The 27,581-nt window shown below is 47.0% G+C and overlaps 1 protein-coding gene across 9 annotated transcripts in view; it reads left to right on the top strand.

Annotated features, from left to right (window-relative positions):
• Nucleotides 1–27,581, top strand: part of DYNC2I1 (dynein 2 intermediate chain 1) — an 85,830-nt gene that overhangs the window by 30,740 nt on the left and 27,509 nt on the right. For 4 of the 9 annotated variants that reach the window (XM_088018655.1, XM_028092387.2, XM_028092383.2 and 1 more), the window contains exons 9-24: nt 621–698; nt 1,284–1,479; nt 2,602–2,704; nt 4,832–4,961; nt 6,887–6,998; nt 7,759–7,847; nt 9,077–9,206; nt 11,610–11,782; nt 12,628–12,790; nt 16,628–16,741; nt 16,836–16,897; nt 17,384–17,435; nt 20,509–20,569; nt 23,344–23,443; nt 23,629–23,760; nt 25,589–25,812. In XM_088018655.1, coding sequence (XP_087874781.1) covers nt 621–698; nt 1,284–1,479; nt 2,602–2,704; nt 4,832–4,961; nt 6,887–6,998; nt 7,759–7,847; nt 9,077–9,206; nt 11,610–11,782; nt 12,628–12,790; nt 16,628–16,741; nt 16,836–16,897; nt 17,384–17,435; nt 20,509–20,569; nt 23,344–23,443; nt 23,629–23,760; nt 25,589–25,812 — 1,919 coding nt within the window. Of the gene's footprint in view, nt 1–620; nt 699–1,283; nt 1,480–2,601; nt 2,705–4,831; nt 4,962–6,886; nt 6,999–7,758; nt 7,848–9,076; nt 9,207–11,609; nt 11,783–12,627; nt 12,791–16,627; nt 16,742–16,835; nt 16,898–17,383; nt 17,436–20,508; nt 20,645–23,343; nt 23,444–23,628; nt 23,761–25,588; nt 25,813–27,581 lie in introns of those variants that run through there. The other 5 variants (XM_028092385.2, XM_088018657.1, XR_003607443.2 and 2 more) reach the window with 4 other exon arrangements.

Genomic DNA, 27,581 nt, shown 5'->3' on the forward strand with positions numbered 1-27,581 from the left:
GCTGGGCTGAGGATGATGGTGGGGGAGGGTCGGGGCCTGGTGGGGGCTCCTGTGACGTGGAAGAGCAGATGTGGATAAGAAGAGGAACAGCTTTTGGAGGGAAAATATGAGTTTTCTAAACATCTGTTTCATTTCTGCTACCCTCTTATCCTGGAAACCTGGAATATGTTTCTACTCAGTTTTCCGGGTACCTAGGCCAGGATGGCTTTGGGAATGATGTGTGCAGCCTCCCCACACCTCCAGAGCCTGACGGAGCGCCCCTCCTACTGTGTTTATTCCCCGGCCTGGAGTGCTGGAGTGATGGGGCAGGTGTGCTCTGATTCTGAGGGGCCAGGATTTGTGCAGCTTGTCTGCCGCTCAGTGAAGAGGAGAGGGCCGCACTAGCGCCTCATCAGGGTTGTGGTGGTTTCTCAGAAAGGATGAGTTCATTAACTTTTCCTCTTTACGGTCGTATTTACCACTTAGGAAGGTATTTCTTAAAGAATTTGAAGTTGGATTATGTTCATTTTATAAATACATTTTAAAATTAGCAACATCAAATTAATCTTAACATTTTCCCAACCTATTTGCAAGATTCAAATTTATGATTGAATTTTTGTGTGTGTGTTTTTTACCTCTAGGAAATTGAAAAGGAAGACATTGATTCAGAAAATGCTGGAGCTGATGAATATACAGCTTGCTTTGAAGATGATTTTGAAGTTTGTATAAAAGTTAAAATTTTTCTCGGCTTAAAAATAATTTGTTCTAAAATCTGCTTAATTATGTTAATAGCTTTATTTCTCTTTTTGTTACTCTTAATACTCTATATCTGTTTGATTTAGGCTTGTTGCCAATAAAAAGTGCTACACTATCAGTGCTTACCAATGCAATATAATTAAATGATTTTACAATTTAACCTATTAAGTGCACTGCATCCAAACATGTATGTTTGTATTGGAATGAATATCTCTGTGTGTATAGGGTACATATATTCACATACACACACACACACACACACACACACACAGTCACATTCTTAGCACAAAAATGTTAGCACGTTATTGTTACTGACACCTGTCAGTGTATGTAAATCTATACAGTGTGATTCATTTTTAGAGAAAAAGGCAGCAGTTTATACAGATCTATAACTCAGTGGCATTGGTGTCTGTTAACTGTAAAAATCTTTCTTAGCCATAATGAGCATTTTGTCTGTTTTAAATTCTAAATTGTTTGTTCTGTTCTGTATGTGTGTTCTTTAAAGTTAGTTTGTCTAAAGGTTCCAAAACTGTGATTATTGTTTTTAGGATTACGAAGATGACTTTGAGGTTTGTGATGGAGATGATGATAGCTTTAACGAGCTGGAACCAAAAGAGAAAATCGAAGAGCTTCCTCTGGCCAGAAAGAAGGAGATACAGGAGATTCAGAAAGCCATTAATGCAGAAAACGAAAGGATCGGCAAGCTGTCCTGCAGACTGTCTCAGAAGCCAGGTCTGCTGGAGGGTGAGAGGGTTGTGAGGACAGGTTCACGCATCCGTCTTAGGACAGTGGGCGCCCACACCTGCAGGATCCTTGAGTGCGGAGTCCTTCTAACTAGGTGGCAGATGCGTGAGCGTCGTGTGCTCCCACAAGGGTGCCGTGTGAGGCACTCAGAAGATACCGGCCCTGTGTGTTCAGGACTGTCTGAGGGAGAGAAGCTGCGCATGGCCTCCCTGGTCAGCGCCTGCAGCCTGTGGGTGGCTGTGAGCACAGGCCCTTCTGGGGGCGCTCACACAGGAACCGCCGGTCCTGCGTGTGGCCCTGTTCACTTTTCCCTTCCTGTCAGTTGGCCCGTCTGCAGTGCATGCTCTGTTTTCTGGCCACTGTCTTCGATTTTCACAAAGGAGAGTGACCAGGTCGGCGGGAGGCTCAGAGCAGATGAGAGCCTATGTGGGCGGTGGCTGCAGAGCTGAGGGCTGGTTCAGGGAGACAGGTTCAGGAATGTGGCCCACTGGACGTGTCTCAAGAGCACTCCTAAGTGAGCCCTTCTTTCCCAGGGATTTCCTGTACGAAATTAGAAATGTGTTCTGCCCAAAAATTCTTGGCATTGTGCTATGATAAAGTCACTTGTAAGAGTAGAAGTAAATATTTTAAAGTCACTTAAAGGGAAAGCTATGACATTCTGATAAAAAATTAGCATTAAACATAGCACCAAAGGTCAATAGGACAATATTAAAAATATTACTGGCTTATATACTACTTTAAATTATCTAGTAAAACAATTAGCAATTAATACAACTAATTAGGTTAGTAGTTAATATAATAATCCAAATGAAAGGCAGAATGATAATTATCCTCATTTTTTTTTTTAAGTTTTATTTATTTAAGTAATTTCTATACTTCACGTGGGGCTCAAACTCATGACCTGGAGATCAAGAGTCACCTCTTCCGACCGAGCCAGCCAGGCGCCCCTAGGACCCTTGTATTTTGCGCTTGCCACAGATGAGGCAGAACTGAGCTGGCGAGTGCTGATACATAGAATATTCTCCAAGCTTATAGTGAAACCAGTGTTTTGGAAGCCAGGGGAGCTGTCCCGCCCGAAAGAAATATTTCAGTTTCAGAAAATAGCTTTCTTTTTTTGTACAGATGAAAACAGTTCCCCTGCCAGAGCCCCTGTATGTGGAATTTTCGTTGATTTTGCAACAGCCTCACGCCGTCAGAAGAGTCGGACTCAGGCCCTTAAGCAAAAGTAGGTGTGTTGGGAATTTGTGAAGGGTATTATGGAATTTTAATATACTTCAGTATGCTTTAAAAAAATAGAGCTTTTCTTTTTCTTTTTCTTTTCACTACTGACGTTATGTACGTTTTTAAATTTGTGCTACGTCTCTCCGTGTTCCACTGTCGTGTTAATAGTGGAAGTGCACCGATGTCTACTACTGCTTGGCGTCCAGCGTTTGTAGATTCTGGAGTCACCCCGGGAGTCACACCCTGTTTTGGCTGAGGCGGGGTCACAGCCCTGTGCTCCCTGAACTGAATGAGCTTGGCCCTCCTTGCGTCTCCGCGTGGGGCTCCCACTCGAGGTGCAGCGAGCGCCACCTAATGCTCGCACACTGGAGAGCTCAGTGTTCCTGTGTCCGTTTCTCAGAGGAGGAGGCTGAGCAATTTGTAAGGGTCAAGAGTGCTAACAGCTGGGTGCACATAGTGCGAGTTTCCCTCTGTGTCCCAGGCACTGTGCTCCCTGTGTGTCAACTACTTCATTCCCTGCAGCCCCATTTTACAGATGAGGGGAGAGAGGCTCAAGTTTGGAACCCAGGGCTCCCAGATGTCACAGTCCACGTTTATAACTTAGAAATTTATAAAATTAGAAATTTATGAAAGTCAAAGGGTATAGTCTCAAGTAAAGGGTCTATCATATTAAATTCAAATATGATTTAGAAGTAAATGTAAAAATTAAATGTTTTTTTTTTTTAAAGATTGTATTTATTTATTTGAGAGAGAGAGAATGAGAGATAGAAAGCATGAGAGGGAAGAGGGTCAGAGGGAGGAGCAGACTCCCTGCTGAGTAGGGAGCCTGATGTGGGACTTGATCCCGGGACTCCAGGATCATGACCTGAGCCGAAGGCAGTCGCTTAACCAACTGAGCCACCCAGGTGCCCCAAATTAAATGTTTTTTAAAAGCCATCATTCCATCTGGCTCAAACATGACCTTAGTGGGTACTCAGGAAACTTTGCTTAATGAACAAATAAATCATGAATAATAATAAGTTTTCATATCATTTTTGTTGTCCTTATAAAATATAAGGTAGTAAAATCAGTTTTTGGCACTATGGCTAGGTTTTGTTTTTGCTTTAACCTCATTCAAGTCTTGGAAACTACATATGGTTTAATATAATTTTTATAAACTCAGAGAAAATCAGAACCACACAGTGTGATGTTTAGGCATATATAAATGTAAGATGAAATTATATTTCACAAAGCAAGAAGATGATAGTTACCAAGTTCTGTATACTGATTGTCACGGGCAGTGGGGGGCCCTATGTGGGCACAGGTCATCCCATGGTTTCTGGTTCTGGGGTTGGGCAGCAGTTCATGGGATGTTACCGTATTATGATACATAAGTGTACGTGTGTTACATGAATTATTTCAGGTCAGAAATTATACTGAATATGGAGGACTGGAGGTACTAATTGGGGAAGGTGTGACAGTGGCCAGAGAGTAAGGTTATGGAAAGGTGGCAGTTAGTGGGAAAGCCCGAGAATGGGCACATACGGATGGGGAGGGAGCAGATCTCATTTGTGAGCTGCCCAGGTGGTGGAGACCATTCCCCACATGCAGATTGAGCACCAGCTCTGTGGAAATCATAGTAAATGAAAGAAAGCAAACACTCTGGCAAGCACACGTGCAAGCAGCATCTTGCCGGCATTGTCGGGTGGGAGGGGCGATGGACTGTGGTATGTGCTGCTTGGCTACTTCCTGTCTGGTCATCTCGGAAGAGTGGCCTAAAAGACAGCGTGCACCTGGCCACAGCCCAGGTGACATCACAGAATGTAATCCTTCTGATCAAGACATCAATTCATGAAGCAAAATAATTGCTTTCCATGAAAATTCTAGGCATGCAAATATTATAACTTTATTTTGTGTTCACCTCAGGTGCACGGAATTAGAATAATCAAAAATTTGGTTCATTCTGTAGTCACATTGCTGGTGTATGCACGACTGTCTTATTATTCACAACTGTTAAGTACCTCAGACTCACAGCCCCAGGAAAATTCGGTCCTTGATAATTACCTGATCTGATTATAAGGTTCCTTATGCTCTCCCTGTACTTTCCTTTGTATATTATTAACTTTTCTCTTGTTTCCAATTTATTTTAAAGGACACGCAGTACAAAGCTGCTTCGGCTCATTGACTTAGATTTTTCATTCACTTTCTCTCTCTTGGATCTACCGCCAGTAAATGAATATGACATGTATATCAGAAACTTTGGGAAAAAAAATACCAAGCAGGTTAGTATAAGATGTATTAACAAGTAGGGTACAGTAAGGTATACTTGTGCTATACTGTGTCTTGTTCCAGAATGATAGAGCTTGGGAATAGTGTGGGAAGGATGTAGACTTGAGGAAGAGGGAACCCCTTCATCATGTGGTGCTCATTAACCTGGAGAGATTGTGCACGTGTGCACATGTCCACGAATGCTCCACAGGCTCCTGAGCCCGCGTGGAATGGGGCACGCTTCCAGACTTGCAGATGTTTTAAAGTCAAGCAGAGGGATGCCTGGTGGCTCAGTCGTTAAGCGTCTGCCTTCGGCTCAGGTCATGGTCCCAGGTCCTGGGATCGAGCCCCACATCGGGCTCCCTGCTCCGCGGGGAGCCTGCTTCTCCCTGTGCCTCTGCCGCTCCCCCTGCTTGTGCTCTCGCTCAATCTCTGTCGCCCACACTCTCTCCCTCTAGCAAATAAATAAAGTCTTTTTTTAAAAAAAAGTCAAGCAGAATGTTATGTTTGGATCCGTTGCCCATGGTCCCATCTGTTGCATTCCACCCCCCCTCCTCCCTTAACTCGCCATCCCCGCATGCCTCTCTGTTACCTTGCTTTCCTCCTCTCCTCTACCTGCCGAAAGTCCTCAGTGTCCACGCCCGTTCCTTAGGTGAATCCCTTCCTCATGGCTTCCACTGAATTCTTCTTACTCCAGACTTACTACATCCACACCACACACTTTGTACTCCCCTGTAGTATTGTAAGCATGAGTTTCGTAACTGTCCAACTTCCCAACGAGGTTGTAAAGGTTCTGAACCTTTTTCTTCTGTCCCTGATGCTGTCATCGGTCAACAGGTGCTTGGGTACACTCCGTCTGTAAGACTCTTTCCATAGGAAGAAGGGCACAGGCAAACCTCAGAAAGCTGACAGATTAGTCTTGGCTTCACAGCTGGCTCCCTCCATCCTTCAGTAGGTTACCTGCTCATCTCAAAGCTATTAGTAACACATTTATCTTTACTGAAGCATAAATAAAAGTTTATAAATTTTTCGAAATAAAAAAAGTTGTGTTTGGTTTGCAAAGACAGAGTATGTTCTGGGAGAATAGGAAGTTGGTGGACTAGGTGGCAGTATTTTCAAACCAAAGCTAAATTGTTTTGTCAGGGATGAGGGAGTTTCTGTATTATGTGAATGAGAAGATTTCTGTGGGGATCCATGTTTGAATAAAGACTGCCAGAAGGAAAGCAGCAAGCACAAAGCAGTGTGTTAAAGCAGAAGGACACTCTGAAGGTGGAGAGGGGGCTAGGTTGTTTTGGGATTGGATGTTATTGGGTCTCTCTGGGCTGGGAGGAGCTGTGTCTAATGGAGGTGCTTTCAGTCCTTTGGGAAACTTCTCCCACAGGTTGGGATGGGGAGTTTTTGCCCCTAACAAGGTTGAACTGGAACATCCTGGGGGCCTTTCTCCTAGGGTGGGACTGTACCCGCAAAGCAAACGCATCCTGTAGAGTCTAGGGGTTTCCCTGGGGCAGAGGTGGAGGAGGGCCCATGCTCCACACCTGTGGCTTTTGACCCGTCAGCCCCAAGGTCAGGATGCTGAGCTCCAGGCTTTTAATGCATAGCTTTTTAAAACCACCGTCCTCACCTCCAGCTCCTGACTCTATCACTCCCCTTCTGGGACTTAGGACTCTGCCTCAGGGTCTCCTTCCACTTCTGTCCAATTTTTACCTAACAGTTTAATGTGAGTTTTTGAAAATACCTTCAAAAATTAGGCCTGTATGTATCAACATTTAAGACACAAGTGGTCTTTGCACGATTGTTATTTCTACCACAATACCTTTGACAAAAGCAAGAATACTCACTATTGACTTTAAAAACTTTTGTTTTTTTCTTTCCAGTGATGAGAAATTGCTCTGGAGTTGAGACCCAGTGCTAATTCCAGCCTCTCTCTCTCTTTTTTAAGGCATATGTTCAGTACAATGAAGATAACGTTGACAGAGACATCCAGACTGAAGAGATAGAGACCAGAGGGGTGTGGACCCAGCACCCCGGAGAGGGCACGGCCGTGTCAGGGGGTGAGCAGGCCTTTGCTCTTGAGCACTGAGGGCAGTGTCTTGACGTTATTTTTGGTGTTGTGTTTATTCCCTTTCCTGTCATTTCTTCCTGTACCGTTTCTTCCAGTGTGGTTGTTAATGTGTGACTAGGGAGACACCAGTATTCTTCGCAAGAGCAGACTAGCTTTTGGGAACCACTAACATTAGCACTGAACTAAAGGCCCAGGGTGGGCCTTGACCAGGGTTGATAACACTTTTATTCCTAAACAGAGGGAGAGTCCATATTCTAAACAAGTGCTTTCAAATGGGCCTGTTCTCATTAATAGAGAATTTCATATAGGAGGTTCGGTTTCCAGACATGTTGTCTGAGTGTTGGATGGAAGGCCAAGAGAATGCACGCTGCCATGCTTGAGGCCGGTTGCCTTCCTAGTTGATTTTTACTCACAGGACTTACCCTGTGTGGCCAGGGTTCTACTGCTGCCTTTCCTCAGGTAAGCTTCCCCCTAGGAAAAGAAGATACCCAAACACTTACAAAGTGATTAAATTGATGCCTTTAACTATTTCCCTTAGTGTACGTAAGTAGGATTCTCTGTACAGACCTTCCATAAAACAAGGTGCAGTTGTTCTTGAAAAAATCGTGGTAGATCTAGAGAATACAACGTAAAATTCTCTGACTTTTCCTTCCAGGGAAAAGTTTGTAACAACTCTTTGAATCCTAAGGTGTGTAAGACATGAAGTTTAGGGTCCACTTGGTTGGTTCAGTGCAGCCTGCTCTCTTTAGGGAGCATGAGTGGAGATCCCTGTGATGTGGCCGCTGCACCGAAGGTCGACACACCCAGGCTGTCCAGCTTCCTCCGGGCGGCGTGCCAGGTACGTGCTCACTGGGCCCCCGTGTGATGTGTGTCACCACAAGGCTGGCTGTGTACTTGGAGTCCATACTTTAATACCGGTTTCTTACATTTTAACATAAATATAGACTAAAAAACAGACATACTACGTTGTGAAGGCAGGCATACACTAGGCTATCCGAAATTAATAAATTCATGAGTTTTAACTGAGGAAATTTACAAAATACATACAAAGATGATGGGAATGGTCTGTTGACCCCCATGTACACTGCTGGTTATCAACTCATGGCTGATGGCCTCACCCCACATCCACCTCCAGCTATTTCTGTCAGCCCCTCCACGTTTCAGGGTGAGTCTCTCAAAAGGACCCTTAAAACTATTGAGAGTGAAGTCGCTCACGTGCTCTCAGTTGTCTCCTGTGTCTTTATGGGAGCGGCCAGTGTGGTAAACGTGGGCCCTGACGTGTGGGTTTGGAGTCCACCTGTTTCCCCGTCTGCATTCTGGACACACGGTGGTTCCTTCCTCCCCGCGTGCTGTGTTAGGGGAGAGTCTGTGCTTCATGAGATAGATCATACTTTCACGTAATTTTAAACTTAATCAGCTTCTCTTTTAGGGTCAGTTCATGAGGAGCTACGAGGAGAGAGCCCTTGGGTACAGGGTGAGAAGGGAGGTGGGGCTGGAGTAGGAATGAGTGAGGCCAGAGTCGGCCTGGCTGGGTCTGGGCTGACCCTAACCTCCCAGCTCTCCTTTGTCTTCTGCAGCCCGACCTCCCACGCCGGTCCCATTTCTGCGGTGGATGTTTCTCCTGGTTCTGCCGTGTGTCCCCTTTCCCATCATCACCCTAAACATGACCCTGTTAGAGCCATTTCAGTGACAGTACTGCCCATTCTGTCTTCACTGTGGCCCCATGAGAAAGACAGTAGTGGTGTGTATATGCCTGACATATTTTTATACCCCTTCTTTAGTCAAGAAAACTGGGGTGGTCCGCTGTTTTCCTCCTCCTGTTATTTTTAGAAAAGTGTTTAAACAATGACTGTCCTGTGGAGTTTATGTTAATGGAACTTTACCTGTTTGTTTCTATTATTGTGCAGAGAGAACAATATAATTTTGTTCTGTTTGTTTCTGTGATGTCTTGGAGTTAAGCAGTTATTTTCAGAAATGTGATAGGTAATGATTTGTGTGTTTTGTTTTGTTCTTATAAAAGTGAATATATTTGAAATCTTATGAAGGACTGCTCATTGTCTTTGAAAGGTGATTGCGGTTTTGCTTGAAGAGGATCGTGTGGGAGCCGAACCCAGCTGGGGCCCCAGGACACAGGACAGCACCCTGCATATCAGTGACAACTCCTCTCAGCTGAATACCAGCCTGCCGTTCCTTCAGAGTAAGGGCTAGCCTTGAAGTGTGTTGAAATCTCGTAGCGAGCATTTATGTTGAAAGAATGATCTTTACTGTTGCATCTTGTGTTAATGTCATGGGGTTTACTGAATACAGAACAGAGATTCATCATCTGCAGAACTCTGAAATGCAAAGTCGGTTTTCTTCTAAAAAGGAAACTGCGTTAGACTCACATGAACACTGGCCCCAGGTGATGGAGGGGGTGAGCCATAATTTAAATGAGTGGAAGCGGAGGTTTTGTGTGTGTGTTTTAAATCCCGTTTCTTCCGGTCTGTTACTCGGTTTCTCTTGGTTCCTTGGAGTGGGGGCCCCGGGGGGCCACGTGAGGGGGTGCTCCGTGAACGCAGTGTGAGTAGCTGCTCTTCCCATGGGTCCTCATCCTCAGACCTCAGCTGGTCCCAGAGCACCCCGGCTGAGCTGCTGCATACATGTGTGAGCGTTTAAGTTGCTTTAAGCAGAGTGCGTTCACATGGTCAAATTGATGTTTCTTCAGCTGGTCATCTCTTTGCCTTGTTCCAGCTGGTGAGGTAGTGGCTGCAGTCTGTCCTGGTCTGTGTCGGAGGGAAAGGAAGAGTATTTTTGTTAGTTTCTGAAATAATTTGTTTCTTGTACTGTATGTACAAAGAAACAGACAGTGCACTTGTAGAAAGAATAAAAATATATTCAGGGCTTTACCTGACAGTAAATGAAATCCTGTAGTGAGAGCATGCCAGTCTGACAGTATTATGATTGGACTCAGTAAAGGCCTGTTGTGGTACTGGGAGGAAAAGATTCTACAGCTGCCTCGGTCTGCTCCGGGGGCCCAGTGGCCGGCTCGTCCAGCATCCTGGGCCTGTGGGGAGCCAGGCGTTGGTGCCATTTCCTCTAGATGTTTCTTCTGTCCTGCCTGCTCTCTAGAGATTTATATTCACATATGTCCCTTTTCATTTACCACGAACAGAAATGGCATTACTAGTTTAAAAAAAAAAAAAAACGCATGTTCTGTGAGAGTTTTCATTTTTAAAAGGTAAGAGTTACCCTATTAGAAAAATAGTAAATCATTGTATCTAGAGTGTTCAAAACCTGCACGCTCACACTCCCACAGCCCACCTCACCCCAAGAAATGGGAGTTAAAGACACACTTTGCTCCAGGAGCTGATGAGTAACACAGCTTACAAAACCGAGGGAGCTTGGGTTATATACATGCATCTAGAATCCTTTGTGAGAAACACAATGCACGTATGTTCTTACAACACGGGGCCCTTGGCTGTGGTAGGCATGAGTTCCCCCAGTGAACAGTGTGCAGGTTTCTCTCGTTAGTTTGTTTTGTGTTCCAGTAACATGAACTTATTTTTTGAGAGAGAGAGAGCGGGGTGGTAGGGAGGGCAGAGGGAGAAGGAGAATCTGAAGCAGGTTCCATGCCCAGTGCGGAGCCTGATGTGGGGCTCCATCTCAAGGCCCTGAGATAACGACCTGAGCCAAGACCAAGAGTCGGACGCTCAGCCTCGTGAGCCATCTAGGCACCCCTTCAGTGACATGAATTTTGAGGTAACAGAAGGAAAATGAGATTAGATGGCAGGTTATCTGACCGAGTGAGGAGTTGGTCTCACCTGTGGACCTGGGACCTGGTCACATTACACCCCAGTCTGTGATCTTCACGGATCTGTGTGGTGCCATCCTCACTGTTCAGACACACACCAAAGAACGATGCAGCCAATGCTGGCCTGCTGTTTCTTTGGGTCGAGTGGACAGAAGTCCTGCCCTCCTGGTAACTGGGAAAGTGAATGTGCAGTGTGTCAGACGGGTGAGTTCTGAGGAGAGGAAGTGTCAGGGCTGGCGCTCTTGGCTCCTGAGGGAGAAGGCCTCGCTGTGTGAAAACCACAGGCTCTGAGGGGCTCAGTGAGGCACGAAAGGGACCCCTTGCGTGGCCTGACTCCAGATCGCGTCCAGGCAACTTGGTTCTCTGAGAGTAGCTTGCAGACGAGGCGCGGCGTATGCCGAACATCAGGAAAACCATGGGGCCCGCTTGGGCCTTTCTCAGGAGGAGCAGTGGCCACCTGTTGAAACCCAGACCTCAGGCCCAGGCAGCTCTGAAAGGACTTTACTTCTTCATTAAGCAGAAATTTATTTGAATATTTAAAAAAATATTTACTTATTTGAGAGAGTGAAAGAGAATGAGCAGGGGGAAGGGGAAGGGTACAGGCAGAGGGAGAAGCAGGCTCCCCGCGGAGCAGGGAGCCCGACGCGGGGCTCGATCCCAGGACCCTGGGATCATGACCGGAGCCGAAGGCAGACATTCAGCTGACTGAGCCACCCAGGCGCCCTTATTTGAATATCCTTGTGTGTTCATTTAACATGGATTCCGGCAAACACTAACATGCAGAAACACTTCTCTCATTTTTACCCCCAGATCGAAAAGTGTCGTGCTTATGTGCCTCTCAGGTGCAGAGACAGACGGTGGTGTCTGTGCACGGGCCGCCTGGAGCCGCGGCCGCCCCTGTGCTGGACTGCAGATATGTGCTGTGCGTGTGGGATATCTGGCAGCCTTCGGGGCCTCAGAAGGTCCTGATATGTGAGTCGAAGGTACGGCCCCGGGAGAGCCATAGGCTTCCTGAGAGGAAGGGCAGGCAGTGGGAGGGGCAGGTGCAGGTGGATGGCCATTTCTTTCCCTTCCCGGCCGCCCTCAGCTATATGCAGGTGTGATGGGACACATGCGCGTGTCTACTTTGACTCTAGAAATTCTTATTTCAAAGAGCAACTCAGACTGAAGAAATCTGGGGTTATCACAGCCTTATAGGTCCACTGGGGTTGAGTAGGTATCCGTGTAGCTATAGACTTCATAAAGATGTTGGCCACCCTTGGCATGTCTCTGGGACCCGAGAAGTGTCCCTTTTTGGCTTGCAATATTTGAGTCATGGATATTTTAGGGGTGTCTTAGCAGCGTGGAGGTTTTCAGAGCCCTCTCTTGTGCTTCTCCTAGCCCCTCATTAACAGGTACAGTGGGAGAGTTGTCCTTTTAGGTTTGCTTCCTTTTGGATTGGGAAAGTACATATGCTCCTTGATCTCAAAGTCACTGATTTTCACCAAGGCGGTTGAGAAGAATAACTTTCACAGGTTTTGTGGTATAGGATGTAAATAAAATGACAGAGCATGGCATTGCCATTCTGGGCCTGGCGACTGGGGTTGAACGGAGGGGCTGTGGAGCACACTCTGTGTGCCCAGCTGTGTGCGAGGCACCCGTGTTTGTGAACGCCGGTCCTGCAGTGGCTCGTCCTCCCTGCTCTCCACTTGGAGCAGATGCTGACTTGCGCCTGCTTACTTCCCGGTGGGGGGTTCCCAGGGACAGTGTGGGACATGGGGAAGCTTGGTGCTCCCATGACCACGGCCTCACGTTTTCAGTCTCCAGCTTCCTGTGTTTGTCATTCCAGGTCACATGTTGCTGCTTTAGCCCTTTTAAAGCCTTTTTACTGTTTGCTGGGACAGTGCACGGCTCGGTCCTTGTGTGGGACCTACGAGAAGACTCTAGAATACATCATTATGTGAAGCTGGGCAATTGCTTCTGGACCTTCAGGACAGCAACGTTTTCTACTGGTCAGTGACCCCCACCTGCCCATCCGGTGTCTTCTAGAAAAGTCATAACAGAGTTGAGGAACATCTGCAGCGTCTTTGCATTTATTCCTTCAGATTACCCCAGGATGGGGTCTGACCTATGAACAAAAGAGGCATTTGAGGAATAGTGAAGTCAAAAATCTACCCAGGTGGTGCTCAGCTCATGGCCAACAATGATTAGAATGCTCTTTCTTGTTAAATTTCTGGATTTCAAATCCTCAGTGAAATAACTTTTAGTTTTAAATTAGCTTAAGGCATATTGGTACGTGTGTGTTCCACGGCGTAGTTAACCCCACGAATGCTTGAAATAGACAGAAAATGATTCACTTCTTGGGGGATGAAAAGACCCTGAACATCTGCACCTGCCAGGATCTTTAATGTGAATCCTTCCTGCCATGCCATTGTAGCCACAGTCACGTAGCCACAACCACTCACGGCTACAACCACCCACCACAGCCACAGCAACCACCACAACCGCCACAGCCACAGCAACCGCAACAACCGCCACAACCACCGCAACCACAGCAGCCACGACCAAACAACCACAAACTGCAGCCTTAGCCAACAACCATGACAACCGCCAAACCAGCCTCCACAACCACAGCAGCCACAACCCCCACCCCTTGGTGGGTATGTGTTCTGGGGCTTCCTCAGTGCTTTGTAGACATTGGTTGTCTAATGCCTATCTTGGCCTACTTCCCTGCTGCTCAGGGAGAGGAGGAGCTTGTCCCTGGTCACACTGACTTTGTGGCGGGGCCTGCCCTCAGACCCCATTGGCTCCACTCTGTCTTTCTCTCCATTCCTGCCCAGGAGCCCCTGTGCCCAACACACACTTGGTTTCCTGTCTCTCCTTTCCCACCAGCCACTAATAGGTTTTCTGTCTCCACAGTTTTACTTTTTCCCGATGTCAAATGAATGGAATCCTACAGAATGTAGACCGTTGAGCCTGGCTTCTTTCACTTAGCATTTTGCATTTACAGCTCCTTGTGCTGCTGCGTGCACCAGCAGCTCGTCCCTCAAATGTGTGCACCATGTTGTTTACCCGTCCACCAGGTGGTGAGCATGTGGTTAATTCCAGTTGTTGGCGACTGTGAATAGAGCCTGCATCAAAGGGCCTGTATCAGCGCTTGGACCATTTTGCAGTCCCAGCGAAGTATGAGCTCCTGGTGCTCTGTATCTCACCAGCACGTGGTAGCACCAGCCTTTTAGCCGTTCTGATAGGTGTGTAGTGGTGTCTCATTATGGTGTTAATGTGCATTTCCTGATGACATATGATGTGCAGAATCTCTTCATAGGCTTTTTAGAAAAAAATTATTAGAGAGAGAGAGCATGCATGAGGTGCGGGGAGAGGAAGAGAAAATCTCAAGTAGACTCTGCTGAGCACAGAGCCTGACGCAGGGCTTGACCCTGCGGCCGGGGATCGTGACCCGAGCCCAAGTCAAGAGCCGGACGCTCGACGGACTGTGCCACCTGGGTGCTCCCAAAGCTCCCCGCACCATTTTTTTTGCCACCGTGTGTCTTCTTTGGGGAGGTGTCTGTTCACGTTTTGCACATTTCTACAAGTGATATATTGCCTTGTTGGGTTATAAGAGGGGTTTTTTTTTTTTTTTATATTTTGAATAACAGTCCTTTATCAGATGTGTGTTTTGCCAGTATTTTTTCCCAGGCTGTGGCTCATCTTCTCATTTCTTAACCAAGTGGGGTTTTGAACTTTCTGTTTCTGGTCTTCCTCCGTGAGACTTTGATATCACACATATGTTGCGTATCTGTGTATGTACTATATGCATAACTGTGTTTTATACTGTTAGCCTTAAAACTCCCAGTTATTGTACCAGCAAAAGATGGATTTATTTGGGTATGGCAGAGGGTTGCAATCCACATAAGCACGCTATGGCAGATCTAGGCAAGTGCAAGAAACACAGGACACAGGGACGGTACTGCTTGGAGAAGGAGGAAGTTGGGGGGGGGTTGTTTTGAAGAAAGGTCCACTGGAAAAAAGCAGGGTTCCAGGTGATGAGGTTTCTCACTGGCTGAGCTGCTGGGGACGCAGTGAACATCTTTCCCTGGTGATTCTGTCCTGTGGAGTGTTCTGATGTTGGGGTTTCTAACTGACAGTTTTTGTGACGGGCACTGAGTGCTGGGCTCCCCATCTAGCCTCCCACCTCCACTGTAGTGAGGTTTCCCTTTATTAATTTTCACAATGCATACAAAAAGGTTTTTTGTCCCCTAACAAACAACCTTTGCCTCCTTGGGGCAGTGTTGCTGTTGTTGAGAATGTATGAGTTTATAGGTACCTTATCGGTTTGATGCTATTACAGAGACAGCTTTTTTTTTAAAGAGGTTTTATTTATTTATTTGAGAGAGGGAGAGAGATCACAGAGGGAGAGGGAGAAGCAGACTCCCTGCTGAGCAGGGAGCCTGACGTGGGGCTCGATCCCAGGACCCTGAGATCATGACCTGAGCCAAAGGCAGACGCTTAACGACTGAGCCACCCAGGCACCTCCCAAAAGATAGCTTTTAAAAATGTGCATTTTCTAATTGCTCCTGATATACTAATTAATGTTTGAGTTCACCACCATATTCAGAACACTGGAACTGTTAAGTTTTTAAACTGTACATATATAGATAAGTGACTCCATTCAAACACCTCCTTCATTTTTTTTTGCCGCTGAATGTTGTCACTGGGACCATTCAGGTTTCACTAAGCTCCCAGCGGGGAGTGAGCCAGGGAGCTTCTGACCCAGCCCCTGCACACACCCCCACCAGCATCTTCCCCCTACAGGCCCTTCCAGTGGACCCCCCCAGTGCCCTCCATCTGCAGGCCACCCTCAGTGTGGCCCCCCATTGTGTGCCCCTCCCCAGGGTGGCTCACCAGTGTGCAGCCCCCCTGCAGTGTACAGCACCCCCTCCCCCCACCCCTGCACTGCACAACTCTCCTCCCAGCGTGCCCCCTGCCCAGTACCTGGGCCGCCCTCAGTGCTTGCTCCTCAAGCTCGAACTAGAGTCTTGTCTGCTCTTCACTGGTTTTTCTCAGGGTTCAGCCCCCACTCTCATTTTGTTTCTTGCTGTTTTCTCTCCATGTCTGTCCTGGGTTTCTGATTTCAGGTGTTGTTTTTGCTTGCTTGCTTGAAGTACATTTCCAAGTGCTTTTTGAAGAGATGTGACACAGTCTAGGGTGGTGAGTTCTGGGCTTCTGCTAAGTGCTTGTTTGGGGCAGGAGAATTTTTATCTCACATCCTTTGATTTGCATTTTGTATTTTCTTCTTATAGCAGTTTTGTATGGAGTTTGTCGATTTTTTTTTTCCTGTTCTTGGACTTTTTATAGATGGCTATTCTAGGTCAGAGGAGCTTTATTCTGTTAGTTTGTGAAATGTCGTTTCTTTCCTGGGTGGGGCAGGCGAGTGTCCCTGCTCCGTGTGCTGCCGTGCCCTGCCCTGTCTGGCTTCACTTTGCAGCCTGTCCATCCCTGTAGCTGGTGAGTGGCCCACCAGGCCCTGCCCGGGAAGCTGGGTTTGCTCTCAGGGCGCTTTTGCCTGGTTTCTGTTGGGCCTTTGACTCCCTCGTGCCATGGAGAGTCTTGACCTCACCCCTGCCCTCCGTGCCTATAGCCTTGTTGGAATGAGTACTTCTCTCTCTCCTTACAGGTGTTTTGAGGTCCATGATCTCCGTTTCACAGTAATGCTGAAAGCTGTGATCACACATCATTTTATTTGGGGTCCATATTGGTTTTGTGGTGTTTGGGGAGGATGGGTCCCCGCGTGACATTAGTTGTGCTTCTGTGACTTCTTCACGTGTGGTCCTGTGTGCTTTAAACCTTAGATGGTATCCTGACTTCCGTAAACCACCGCAGTCCTGTTCAAGCCATAGAACCCATCTCCACATCTGTCTACAAAAAACAGAGTTTTGTGCTTTCCCCCTTTTCTACTCAAGAAGGTATGTGATCTTTCACTTCTGTGAAATCCTTCAATCAAGTTATACAATGTGGTTTCTTTGTTCACAAGCCATTTCTTGTTTCTGTTTTTACTAGAAATGTCAGGTTTGTCATTCCACATTGCTTCCCTGGATGAAAGTGGGGTTCTCAATGTGTGGGTGAGTAGGATGTGCCCAGGTGCTCACACACGGGGCAGCGCCGACTGAATGCATGGGCTCTCGGACCTGCCAGTTCTGTGGTAGTCCAGGCACTCATACGTGCCTGGTGGTCGGACGATGATATGCTTGGCTAAGACGCAAGCACCGAGAGGGCGATACTGGACTGACTCGGAGGCTCCTGCAGGACTTCCTGGGGGAGTGAGGGGAGGGCGCTGGGGATGCATTCTTGGGGCGCTCTCAGAGGACGCCCTGAGGCTCTGGCCACCGGCCAGTTTGAGTGACGAGATGTGAAAAGAGGTCAAGGAAAGGGATTCATAACATTTAAAATACTAATTCTGAAGTTAATGATCAGTCTTTTTTCTGGAGCAGTTATATTTTTAGTACTGAATATAGAATGCTATCTTAATTAGAACTGCACTTTGCTTAGATTGTGTCCTGGTATATCCCTGACATGCATTAATACTCATTTCAATATTCTGTTTTTAGGTGGTTGTTGAATTACCAAAGGCAGATATTGCAGGCTCAGTAAGTGACTTAGGTAACTATTAAATAAAAAAAGTTAACTTAGTCTATGTTTTCTAGGGTGAATAGAGATTAAAGATACTGACAACCACTTTGAAAAATAAGTGAGTAGCTGCCTGAAAAATGAACGTTAACGTTCTATATTGTATAACGGTAATCAACTGCTGAATAGACACGTCCGAGTGATTCAGTAATACTCCTTCCAGCTGATGATGTTTTCATTTCAGGAAGGGTTAATAAGTTCTGCTTCTGTCTGTGTGCCATTCTCTTCTCTGTGTTCCTTCCATGCACTCAGGAGTCTGAGCGCTTGAACGCATGTTCATTGTGGGTGGTCTTCCCTTGGTCGGACTCCGGGGCCTCTCTGAGGTTGGAGTTGGCAGAGGCCTGCCACGGCCTCGCACGTCGGGGGGAGTGCAAGTGTTTACTGAATGGCCCTGGGCGTGCTAAGCAATAGAAATTGACAAGAGGCCCAAAGGGGGTTCCAGGCAGGGCTTTGCTGGGGCTTGTGCCCCAGCACTAGGGGGATGCATAAAGGGAGTCCTCAGGCTGCCTCCCCAGGAGGGGTTGGTGAGAGCTTTAAAGAAACTTTGGTGGGAAAAGGGTGATGTCTAAAGATGTAGAGCAGGGATTTTTTGGGGGCTGGCACACTTAGCGGTCATGCTTCTTCATGCTCCTTCATACGCTACATGTCTAATTAGCTAGCATGTTAAATCCCCACACCCGGGTGTGATTTTTAGTATGATAATGAGAGGGAAAGCTGGTGAAGGGTCAGCACTGTGGTCCATCTTGGCTCAGACCGGTTTGGTCTGGTTCTCACAGCCGAACTTCCCTTTTAGATGCTGGAGGGTGTCTGAACTGTAGTAAACTGGTCAAAAACTGGGTCTTGGGGGCTTGCTTATTGGGGGCTTGTGGCTTCTGGTGTCTGGCTTAGTTTCTGGCAGCACCTGTAAGCAGGGCTAGAAAACTGGGTGACGGTGGCGTGTGAGGACTTCTGGATGAGGGACTGGAGTCCCGTCCCTGCTCCATCTCAGAAGTGTGAGTCAGCTCGAGCACTTTGCGATGCCGTGGTGTCCAGTGCTTCGCTCCCGCGAGGCCTGGGCATGGTGGACTCTTGAGTCTGTTCCTTGGGTCTGGCACTCCCTGACTCTGTCCTCACATCATTAGTTCAACTGCTTACTTTCCAGGGGCCAGCCCCGTTCACCCTGTGTGTGTGAGGGGTGTGCCCGGCTGACACTTGTTCCTGCCGTCTGGAAACCAGAGGGTTAGAGATGGGGCACTTTGTGTCCATGGAGCAAGGGCTGCGTGCTTCGTGCTGAATGTCAGAGACAGTGCTCGGAAGTACTGTGGACTCTAACTTTAATGAAAACAGGGCTGAATTATCTCACTGATTTCACGTGTAAACATTTTTGAGGCAGAGTAACTATTTTCTCACTGTTTTCTTATAGCTTCCTCTCTGCTTCTTACAAAGCCATCATACTGAGTCTGTATTGAGCCTTTGGGGGGCTCATAGACTCTTGGGTTGCTAGAGCAGGACAGCGTGGGAGGTGCTCACCCCTCCTCAGTGTGGCTTGATGGTGGGGCCGGACTCAGAGTTGGGCTCAGGGCTGACCCTGCCCTCACCCAGGCTGATGCCCTGGACCCAAGGATGTTGCAGCCTTCGAGCGCATCTTCAGGCTGCCTGTGTTGCTCACTTGAGCCATGACCAGGCCATTTTTTAGGAATTTTGGATGGTGGTGAGGAGTTAGAAAGTCTCTGTCCACAGTTAGTTCATAATCTGCCTGTGGAGATGAAATCATTTTGCATAAAAATGCTTTGTAGTAATATGGAATAGTCACAGAAGTTATTATAGGGCAGTGTGTATTTCATCGTTAAGTGTTGTTATATAAAAACTCCTTTTATCTATAGGACCACTTACCCAAACTCTGACCATGTTTCAGCTTTGCTTTTGGGAAAAGAGGGGCTGACACTCATACCAGTAGTCGGTGCTGGAAGAGCACGACCATTAAATGCCCGTGGGAGCGTTTGAGGTGTGTGTGTGTTACATGAGTGCTAACTCAAATCACGGCTACAGCTAATCACTCACCATCGATGAAGGGTTCTCAACAAACTGGGCCCTGTCTTGGGTGCCAGGGGAGCAAGGTGACAGGATGCTGGCTCTGCCCCAGGGAGTGTTGTCTTATATGGGGAGGTTGACACACCAGCCATGGCCATCGGTGATGTGACCGCTACTTCAGAAGATGTGCTTAGTAAGGGCTGTGGAGCCAGGGCAGGAAGACTTCCCAGGGGAGGCCATAACATTTGGGCCGAGACTTTCAGCACTGGAGTTCCTGCAGGAGGACAGTGTGCTGGGGAAAACGAGGGCAGTCTCAAGTCTGTGACAACATAGAATATTCTCCTATCAGAGTTGTAACCTTGACAGAGCCCGTCACTATAATCAGTCACACTTCCTGCAAGTTGAATTTGTCTGTAGGGTTAGGGTCTCTATACTCCCAAGGGTCTAGGCAGTACCTTGCCCAGAATTTGGGTTTCAGTATGCATAAATTTTTAGTTCCCTCCTTTGCGGTAATTACAAAAAAAGGAGGAGGATATTGGGGGCAGACACAGGAGGCAAAGTCAGTGAATGGCAGAGAGGTCAGAGCTGTGGCCATAAGTGCTTCGGGAGTCCAGGGAAGGGGGTACCAGCACCGAGGAGCGGGTGACCGCCGGGTGTGCCTCTGCCTTTGTAGGAGGGAGGTCCTCGGTGTTTTCTGATGAGCATAAGACCATCAGTGGGCATTTACAGCAAACTATTCCTGTTGGGAACTTAAGGGGTTTTGGTTTTGTTTTGCTTAGTGTACTGCCATTTTTTTATTTTATCAGATCTAAAAATGTAAAGGCTTCTTGATTGGTTCCACAGTCCTTTTCTCATAGGGCAGTTTACACGAACCTCGCCTGCATTAGGGAGGGAACACTCTTTATGGGCCCACGATTTGGTGTCATTTCCTAACACAGATGTTTAAGCAATGAGAAATGATTCCAGGCAACTGTGATTAGATTTTGGTTTAACTTGTATTAAGAGGTGCATTTATTTATGGTTTTCCTATTTTTAGGTCTGATACCTGGAGGGAGGATAAAGCTGGTGCACAGTGCTGTAATTCAGCTGAGCGACAGGTAAGCCTGTGCAGTCTGAGTGAGAACGTTCTCTCCTCTCCCAAGACCGACTTCCACGGAAGGAAATAACGTTAGGTAATTGCACATACAGAAAATGTGTGGTCGGGTGTGCATTGAAAAATCCAACTCCTCACACTGTATTTTTGCTCAATTAGTTTAATATTAATGAGTCAGTGTAATAAATAGTTACCACATATAGAGCTAACATTTTTTTCTTTGATTAAAATAATTTTTATCTTATAAATTGGTACTACAAAAACTTGACTATTTTTCAACCAGGTTTAATATAACTCTGAAGTTAAATAGGTAAGTTTCAGGAACCAGAAACATCAATATGAAAGTTTTATTCAGAAATTTCAATTTCTACTTTTACTCGTATAACTTAATGTGATGTAAAAATTTTTATTAAATATACAAATATCGTTTGTGGTACTTATATACTCCATGTAAATTTATTTCCGAAACATCTTTTTTCTTGTCGTTTATTGCAGTTGGGGGCTATCAGCATGTGATTTACCCTTGAAAAGTTGTTTATATTAGCGTGATTCTTCTTAGAATGCCTCTGGGGTATAGTAATGAATTTGTACCTGCTTTGAGATTTTAAGTCACCTTTAGTTGGTTTAAATATGATTACTACAGGGAATTCTTTATGTTTAAAGAAGTCAGCTAGTACCTTGTGACCCCTGGCCCTCACTGAATTTCCCCGTGGATTGGGGAGGTGGCAGCTGAGACGGGAGGTAGACAAGGAGCGTGCTCAGTCAGAGGGAGCAGCCCATGGGAGGCCCAGGGGCAGGAGCACCCGACCCCCCTAGGAAACTGCCGGCAGGTTTGCTGTCGAGAGAGGTGGGAGTGAGTCTCTGGCCAGACCTCAGAGTGTTTGCTGTGCTGCAGGGTCCAGATGGCTCTCTTGCAGGGGGTAGGGAGCCAGTACAGGATTTTAAGGCAGAGAGTGGTGTGTCTTATTTGTGATTTAGAATGATCTGCTTGGCGACAGTGTGGGATTGGACAGAGGAAGGGAGACAGGAGGCTGTTGTAGGGTTGATTAGAAGGATAGGGTCTGAAGTATGGTGGCCATCTTGCATAGGGAGGGGTTGATCTCAGTTAAAGGGGTGGAGTTTGGAGGAGTTGCCTCTCACTGGGGTGTCTGGCTTGGCTGCCAGGTGTACCGCACACAACATGAGGAACCGGAGCTAAGGGGGAGGGGACTGGGCTCGTGCTGCTTGTGGAGATGCCCAGGAGGCAGCCAGCTCCACAGCAGAGATCTTAGCTGGAGGCACAGACTGAAGAGTCCTCAGCTGACCAGGGACATTTGCAGTCCTCAATGTGGGTATGAGAGACAGTGGCCAGATTCCCAACTTCTGGCAGAAGGGGCAGCCATGGACCCTTTCCTGTTACAAATACATACACTGTATAGCGTAAATACTAACAATAAACTAAATAGAGTTTTTCCAACAAAGAAGAGGACGGTGCCAGCCAGGAATGGAGCTTAGAGTTGGCGTGCAAGCCTTTGTGTGGTGTGGAGGCTTGGGTGTCAGTGTGGCTGTCACAGGCTTCTTGGCTGTGCGGGGCTCAGGCCATGCAACCAGTGACGCATCAGGCTTGCCTGACACTGGGGGCTAGAAGTGAGAGCCCTGTGCGGGATTCCTGAGTTCATGGCCCCTTCAGTGAGAGAGAAACTCAGGGATCCCCACCCCAACCCAGGAGAGACAATGGGGTGTGGGAGACTTGAAACCCTGAGCTCCCGGCAGGGGCTGGGATCCACAAGCTGAGGAGGTGGCATCAGAATCTCAGGCCAGTGGCTCACCATCCAACACTGGAACAGCTGCCCGGTAGGCGGTGTTCGAAGGTGGAGGAGGAGGGTCCATCCTTCCTACTGAGGAGGCACTTTGAGACCAGGAAACAAAGCAGGTGACTCCATCCAGTTTACTCAGCGTTTTATTCAGGGTATCTTACTGACAGGGAGGATTGAGCAGGTGACCATCCAGAGCTGTGCTCTGCAAAGTTCAGACCTTAGTGCACAGGTTTTATAGAGTAAGCGGATGTGCAGAGAGGCATTGCAGTAAGGTCAGAGGGTTCACATACACCTCAGAGGGTTCGTGTGCGCCTCATTGCAAGCTAACCCTTAATTAGATCTCATGGTGCCATCTGTGTCTCAGGAAGGGGGGACCCTTTGTTATCTTTAACAAATTGGTAGAATGCCAAAGGAAGCCTCCCCCAGTCCTGGCCTCAGTGGTCATTTCTAAGGTGTGTATATTACTTTCCAAGGGGCCTGGAACACGTAGCCCTGAGAGAGGACACGCACAAGATGAAGTCAGTATTGTCAGCACTCCTACGTGGGAGATGCTCCCATGAGATACGCTCCCAGGGCTCTTAGAAGAAGCAGTTCAGAAAGAAAAATTATAAAAACTGCAAGCCTGAAGAAACATTTACCACGGCACAATGAATGGGCTCAGCACAACAAGAACTTGGGATAATGGGACAATCTAAAAGACATTTCTAGAAAGAAATTGTCTCTGAAATTTTAAAGTATGTGAATGGTTAAGTAGATTAGATGTAGCTAAAGAAAGAATTAGTGAACAGGAGACCAGAGCTGGAGGAATGTGTAGCGTAGGGAGCAGAAAAAGGAATGGGAAAAGAGCAACGAAGAGCCACGGGGGAAGGGTGAGACCAGCAGCTCCATGTCTGAGGACACCCAGTGAGGGGTAAATGTGTGAAGTGCCGTCAGCCCTCTGGCACCAAACAGTTCATCTGCTCATTTTGCTGTTTCTTTCCAGCCTTTCCCATAAAGGCTGTGAATTCTGGGGGGCCACACGAACCCTGAATGTGAAGTTTCTGCCTTCAGACCCTAGTCATTTCATTGTTGGCACAGACGTGGTAAGTAAGAGTTTAAATCTCATTCTGTAACTCATTCTCCTTTCTTGGTTGTTTGGCAAATCTTCATTAAAGATTGACTTATTATTTGCTTTTATTATGATGCTGTGTAGTTGTTTCAAGAATAACTGCTTTTATCCAACCTCATGCCTAATCCTTTATATCACCATTGGTCTTCTCATTACCAGGGTCTTATAAGTCATGGCACCAGACAAGATTTGAGAGTATCTCCCAAATTGTACAAAGCCCAGCAACCTGGTATGAGACCAGTCCAAGTGAATGTGATCGATTTTTCACCATTTGGAGAACCAGTATTCTTGGTAAGAAAGTCTGTTGTTAAAGCACCATTTCTGTTTGGGCGGCAAAACACTAGCAGTGATCTCTGGGGATTTCTTTAAAGTTGATCACTCACCAGCGCACATTGGTGCCAGTGGACTGCATGGGGCGAAGGTCCCCTCTGTGTAGCCTGTGCAGAGCATTCCATGTGGCTGTGGAATGGGTCTGAAATGTCTTTATCTTCACGTAATTTGGGTTTATGGGAAAGTTACAAGAACCTGCCCGTTGCATCACATCCTTTGCTCCGGGGCTCCACCCTCTCCCCCAGTCTGTGTGTGGGTGTCCACGCTTTACTGTCTGACAGGAAGTTGCAGAAATGATATTTTATCCCTAAATAGTTTGGTGTTGGTTTCCTAAAAATAGGGTCATACTCCTGCAGCTGCAGTCCAGCCTTGACCAGTAGGAAGTTAGCACTGGAACAGCCCTGGCATCCAACGTGCGGGTCTGATCAATGACGGCCTGGTTTATACGCAAAATAACACCTGAGGTCACGAATCTCATTCAGTTCTGGGACAGTTCCTCAGACATTCTGAGGGGCTTAGGAGGCTCCTCAGTTTGATTCTGTGTGATGTTTCCTCATGATTAGATTCAGGTTTGCTCTGACCCGCATCTGCCAGTGGAGTCACTCCTTTCCCTGTCTGATTCCCATGTGTCTGTGGGGAGAGAAATGGTCACTCGGTTGGTGCCCCACACGCAGCTCCCAGCTCCCCCCGCCGGTCACTCGGTCTGGGCATCCATTGGCATGGCTTGCCTGCATCCGTTATTGGGGTGATAAGCAAATGGTGATTTCCTAGTCCTCCCCTTAGTTTTATGTTACTGGTTGGCTGTGCGCTGGTAGGAAGGCTTTCCCTTCTCTCGTGGGCAGGCACGCATGTGTGTATTTAGGACGTCAGGTGGACACATGGCTGTTGACTGTTGACTCTCCTCGTTGGGTCACGTCCTCTGCTGCTCAGACTGTCCTGGGGACACCCTTCAGGCTGGCTCTTGTGTTTTCTGACCTTTGCTTTCTGGTACAGCAAACTCCGGAATCAGCCATTTCTCCAAGGAGTCCTGGCTCCAGTCAGGAGAAAAGTACTGAGAAACCAAGATCTGGGCAGCAAGAAGTGCTCACTGGGCAGGACACAGCATCGATACCTGCTTTGATCTCTGTCTGCTTATCATAAAGCCGGTGCTCACTCACATCCTTAATGCCAGGGCAACCCTGGTTCCCTCCACCCACCTGGCAGGGGGAGACCTGGCTTCTCTTACCCGCGATGTACACTTATGTGCTCAATCCTTACCCGTGATGTACACTTACGTGCTCAATCCTAGAGTGCACAGAGCATTTTGTGGTTGCTAACTCATGCCTCTGCTCTTTTCGAGGAAGGATGTGAAGGATTAAATATATTGCGTTAAAAAGGAGTTAAGCTTCTCGAAGCTAAAAATTTGGGCTTTTACTTAACCAGCCAAGTTTTGTTTTATAAAAATTTCAATCCAAGGGGAATATATAACCGTATTATTGGTTCACATTTATGTGATCTTTTTAAAAAGGTGGGTTATTGATTTCTCTGGAGCCAATCTTAACAGCCTATGGTTGAATTAGCAATATTCAACTTTGTTAAAGATAAACACCTGTTTATGTATTCACTGAATTCATTATTGGCCATTTGGGGAAGGGGAAGGGGGTTCCAAGTGTATCAGGATCTCCAGGGCGAATGCTCACCTTTGTAATTTGTGAGGACAGACCTAGTGCTCTGAAGAGTGTCCCTCATTGCTGAGACTGAGTGAAAAAGAAGAAAGAACGAGACCAACAATGTCCACCCCTGTCCCCAGGCCGGCTGTTCAGATGGAAGCATCAGGTTACACCAGCTGACGTCCGAGTGCCCTCTCCTTCAGTGGGACAGCAGCACCAACGGCCACGCGGTCACAGGCCTCCACTGGTCCTTGACCAGACCTGCCATGTTTCTGGCCCAGGATGACATGTCCTGTATTTATATCTGGGATCTGCTGGAAAGTGATCTGGGTCCTGTAGCCAAACAGCTCATCTCCCCAGACAGGTGAGTCTGATGATGTGCCCTCACAGGCAGTTCTCAGAAGCATCCTTGGTGATTTATGGGTAAGGTTGCTACACTTTAAACTGCGGTTATTTATGTTTAAATTTAAATACTTTTATATTTACATATTTAAGTAATATGTTGAAAACCACTTTAGAATATGTTATTTCATATTTAGGCCAGAATAGTCTGTGGATTAAAGAATTCACACTATACTATTTTCCCATGATTATCATCCTTTTTATTTATTTTTTCATTTATTTGAGATAGAGTGAGTGAGAGAGAGAGAGCACAAGCAGGGGGAGGGCAGAGGGAGAGGGAGAAGCAGGCTCCCCACTGAGCAGGGAGCCCGACATGGGGCTCGATCCCAGGACCCCGGGATCATGACCTGAGCTGAAGGCAGACACTTAATGACTGAGCCACCCAGGTGCTGCCCCCCACCATGATTATCATTCTATAAATAAAAAAAGCTTTTTGTGAGCTCCTTAGTTGCATTCATTTATTAGTCTTTTATTTTTTTAATTAAAAAATTTTTGGGGGGGGGGCGCCTGGGTGGCTCAGTCGTTAAGTGTCTGCCTTCAGCTCAGGTCATGATCCCGGGGTCCTGGGATCGAGCCCTACGTCAGGCTCCCTGCTCGGGGGGAAGCCTGCTTCTCTCTTTCCTGCTCCCCCTGCTTGTGTTCCCTCTGTTGCTGTGTCTCTCTCTGTCAAATAAATAAATAAAATCTAAAAAAAAAAATTAATGTTTTAAAGATTTTATTTATTTATTCATGAGAGAGAGAGGGAGGCAGAGGCAGAGGGAGAAGTAGGCTCCCCAAGGAGCTGGGAGCCCGACGTGGGACTCGATCCCAGGACCCCAAGATTGTGACCTGAGCAGAAGGCAGACACTTAGTGACTGAGCCACCGAGGCATCCCATTTATTCGTCTTTTAAATTCAGTATTTGAGCGATATACAGAGTCTTCCTTCTCGTTTCTAAAAAGGGATACTACATGGGAATCAGTAATTCACATAATTTCACATCAGTGTCATTTCTCTGCCCTAAACTGATGTCCCATTCAAACCAGCCCCATGTGCCTCTGCACTGAGTGAGGTGAAACCCATTCATGCGAGTAGTTAGTGATGTGCTTTAAATAATCCCGTTTTTGTTGTTCTGTTTAATCGACAGTTGAAATACGTATCAAGTTTTCACTGTGAAGGGCTCTCTCTTGACCCCATTTTGTCTCGATACCTGTTTTCTTTCTTGAGATTTTCTCTTTTTTGTCAGTACATTCTCCTGCTATGAAATGAAAGCTCTCATGACCTGCGGAGGAGGGGGCCACCCAGCTGTCACCCACGTCCCTTTGTAGAGGAAAAAGAAGGGCAAGCGGTGATCAAAACCAGGGTACGGTTTGACAGAATGTTAGGACACACCAGCAAGACCTGAAAAGGGGCACCCGGCGGGCTCAGGCGGTTGGGTGTCTGCCTTTGGCTCAGGTCATGATCCCCGGGGTCCTGGGATCGAGCCCCGCATTGGGCTCCCTGCTTAGTGGGAAACCTGCTTCTCCCTCTCCCTCTACCTGACGTTCCCCTGCTTGTGCGCTCTCTCTACCTCTCTCTCTTTCTAAAAAAAAAAAAAAAAAAAAAGACCTGAAAAAATTAAGACCTTTGTGTATTTAGTGCAAGTAGTAGGTACACTTACATTATTCTTTTTTTATTATGTTGATCACCATACATTACATCATTAGTTTTTGATGTAGTGTTCCATGATTCATTGTTTGTGCATAACACCCAG

This window comes from Eumetopias jubatus, unplaced genomic scaffold (genome assembly GCF_037043125.1).
Source record: "Eumetopias jubatus isolate StellerSeaLion01/CBP00866 unplaced genomic scaffold, mEumJub1_p1.0 scaffold_14, whole genome shotgun sequence".
NCBI classification, from domain to species: Eukaryota; Metazoa; Chordata; class Mammalia; order Carnivora; family Otariidae; genus Eumetopias; species Eumetopias jubatus.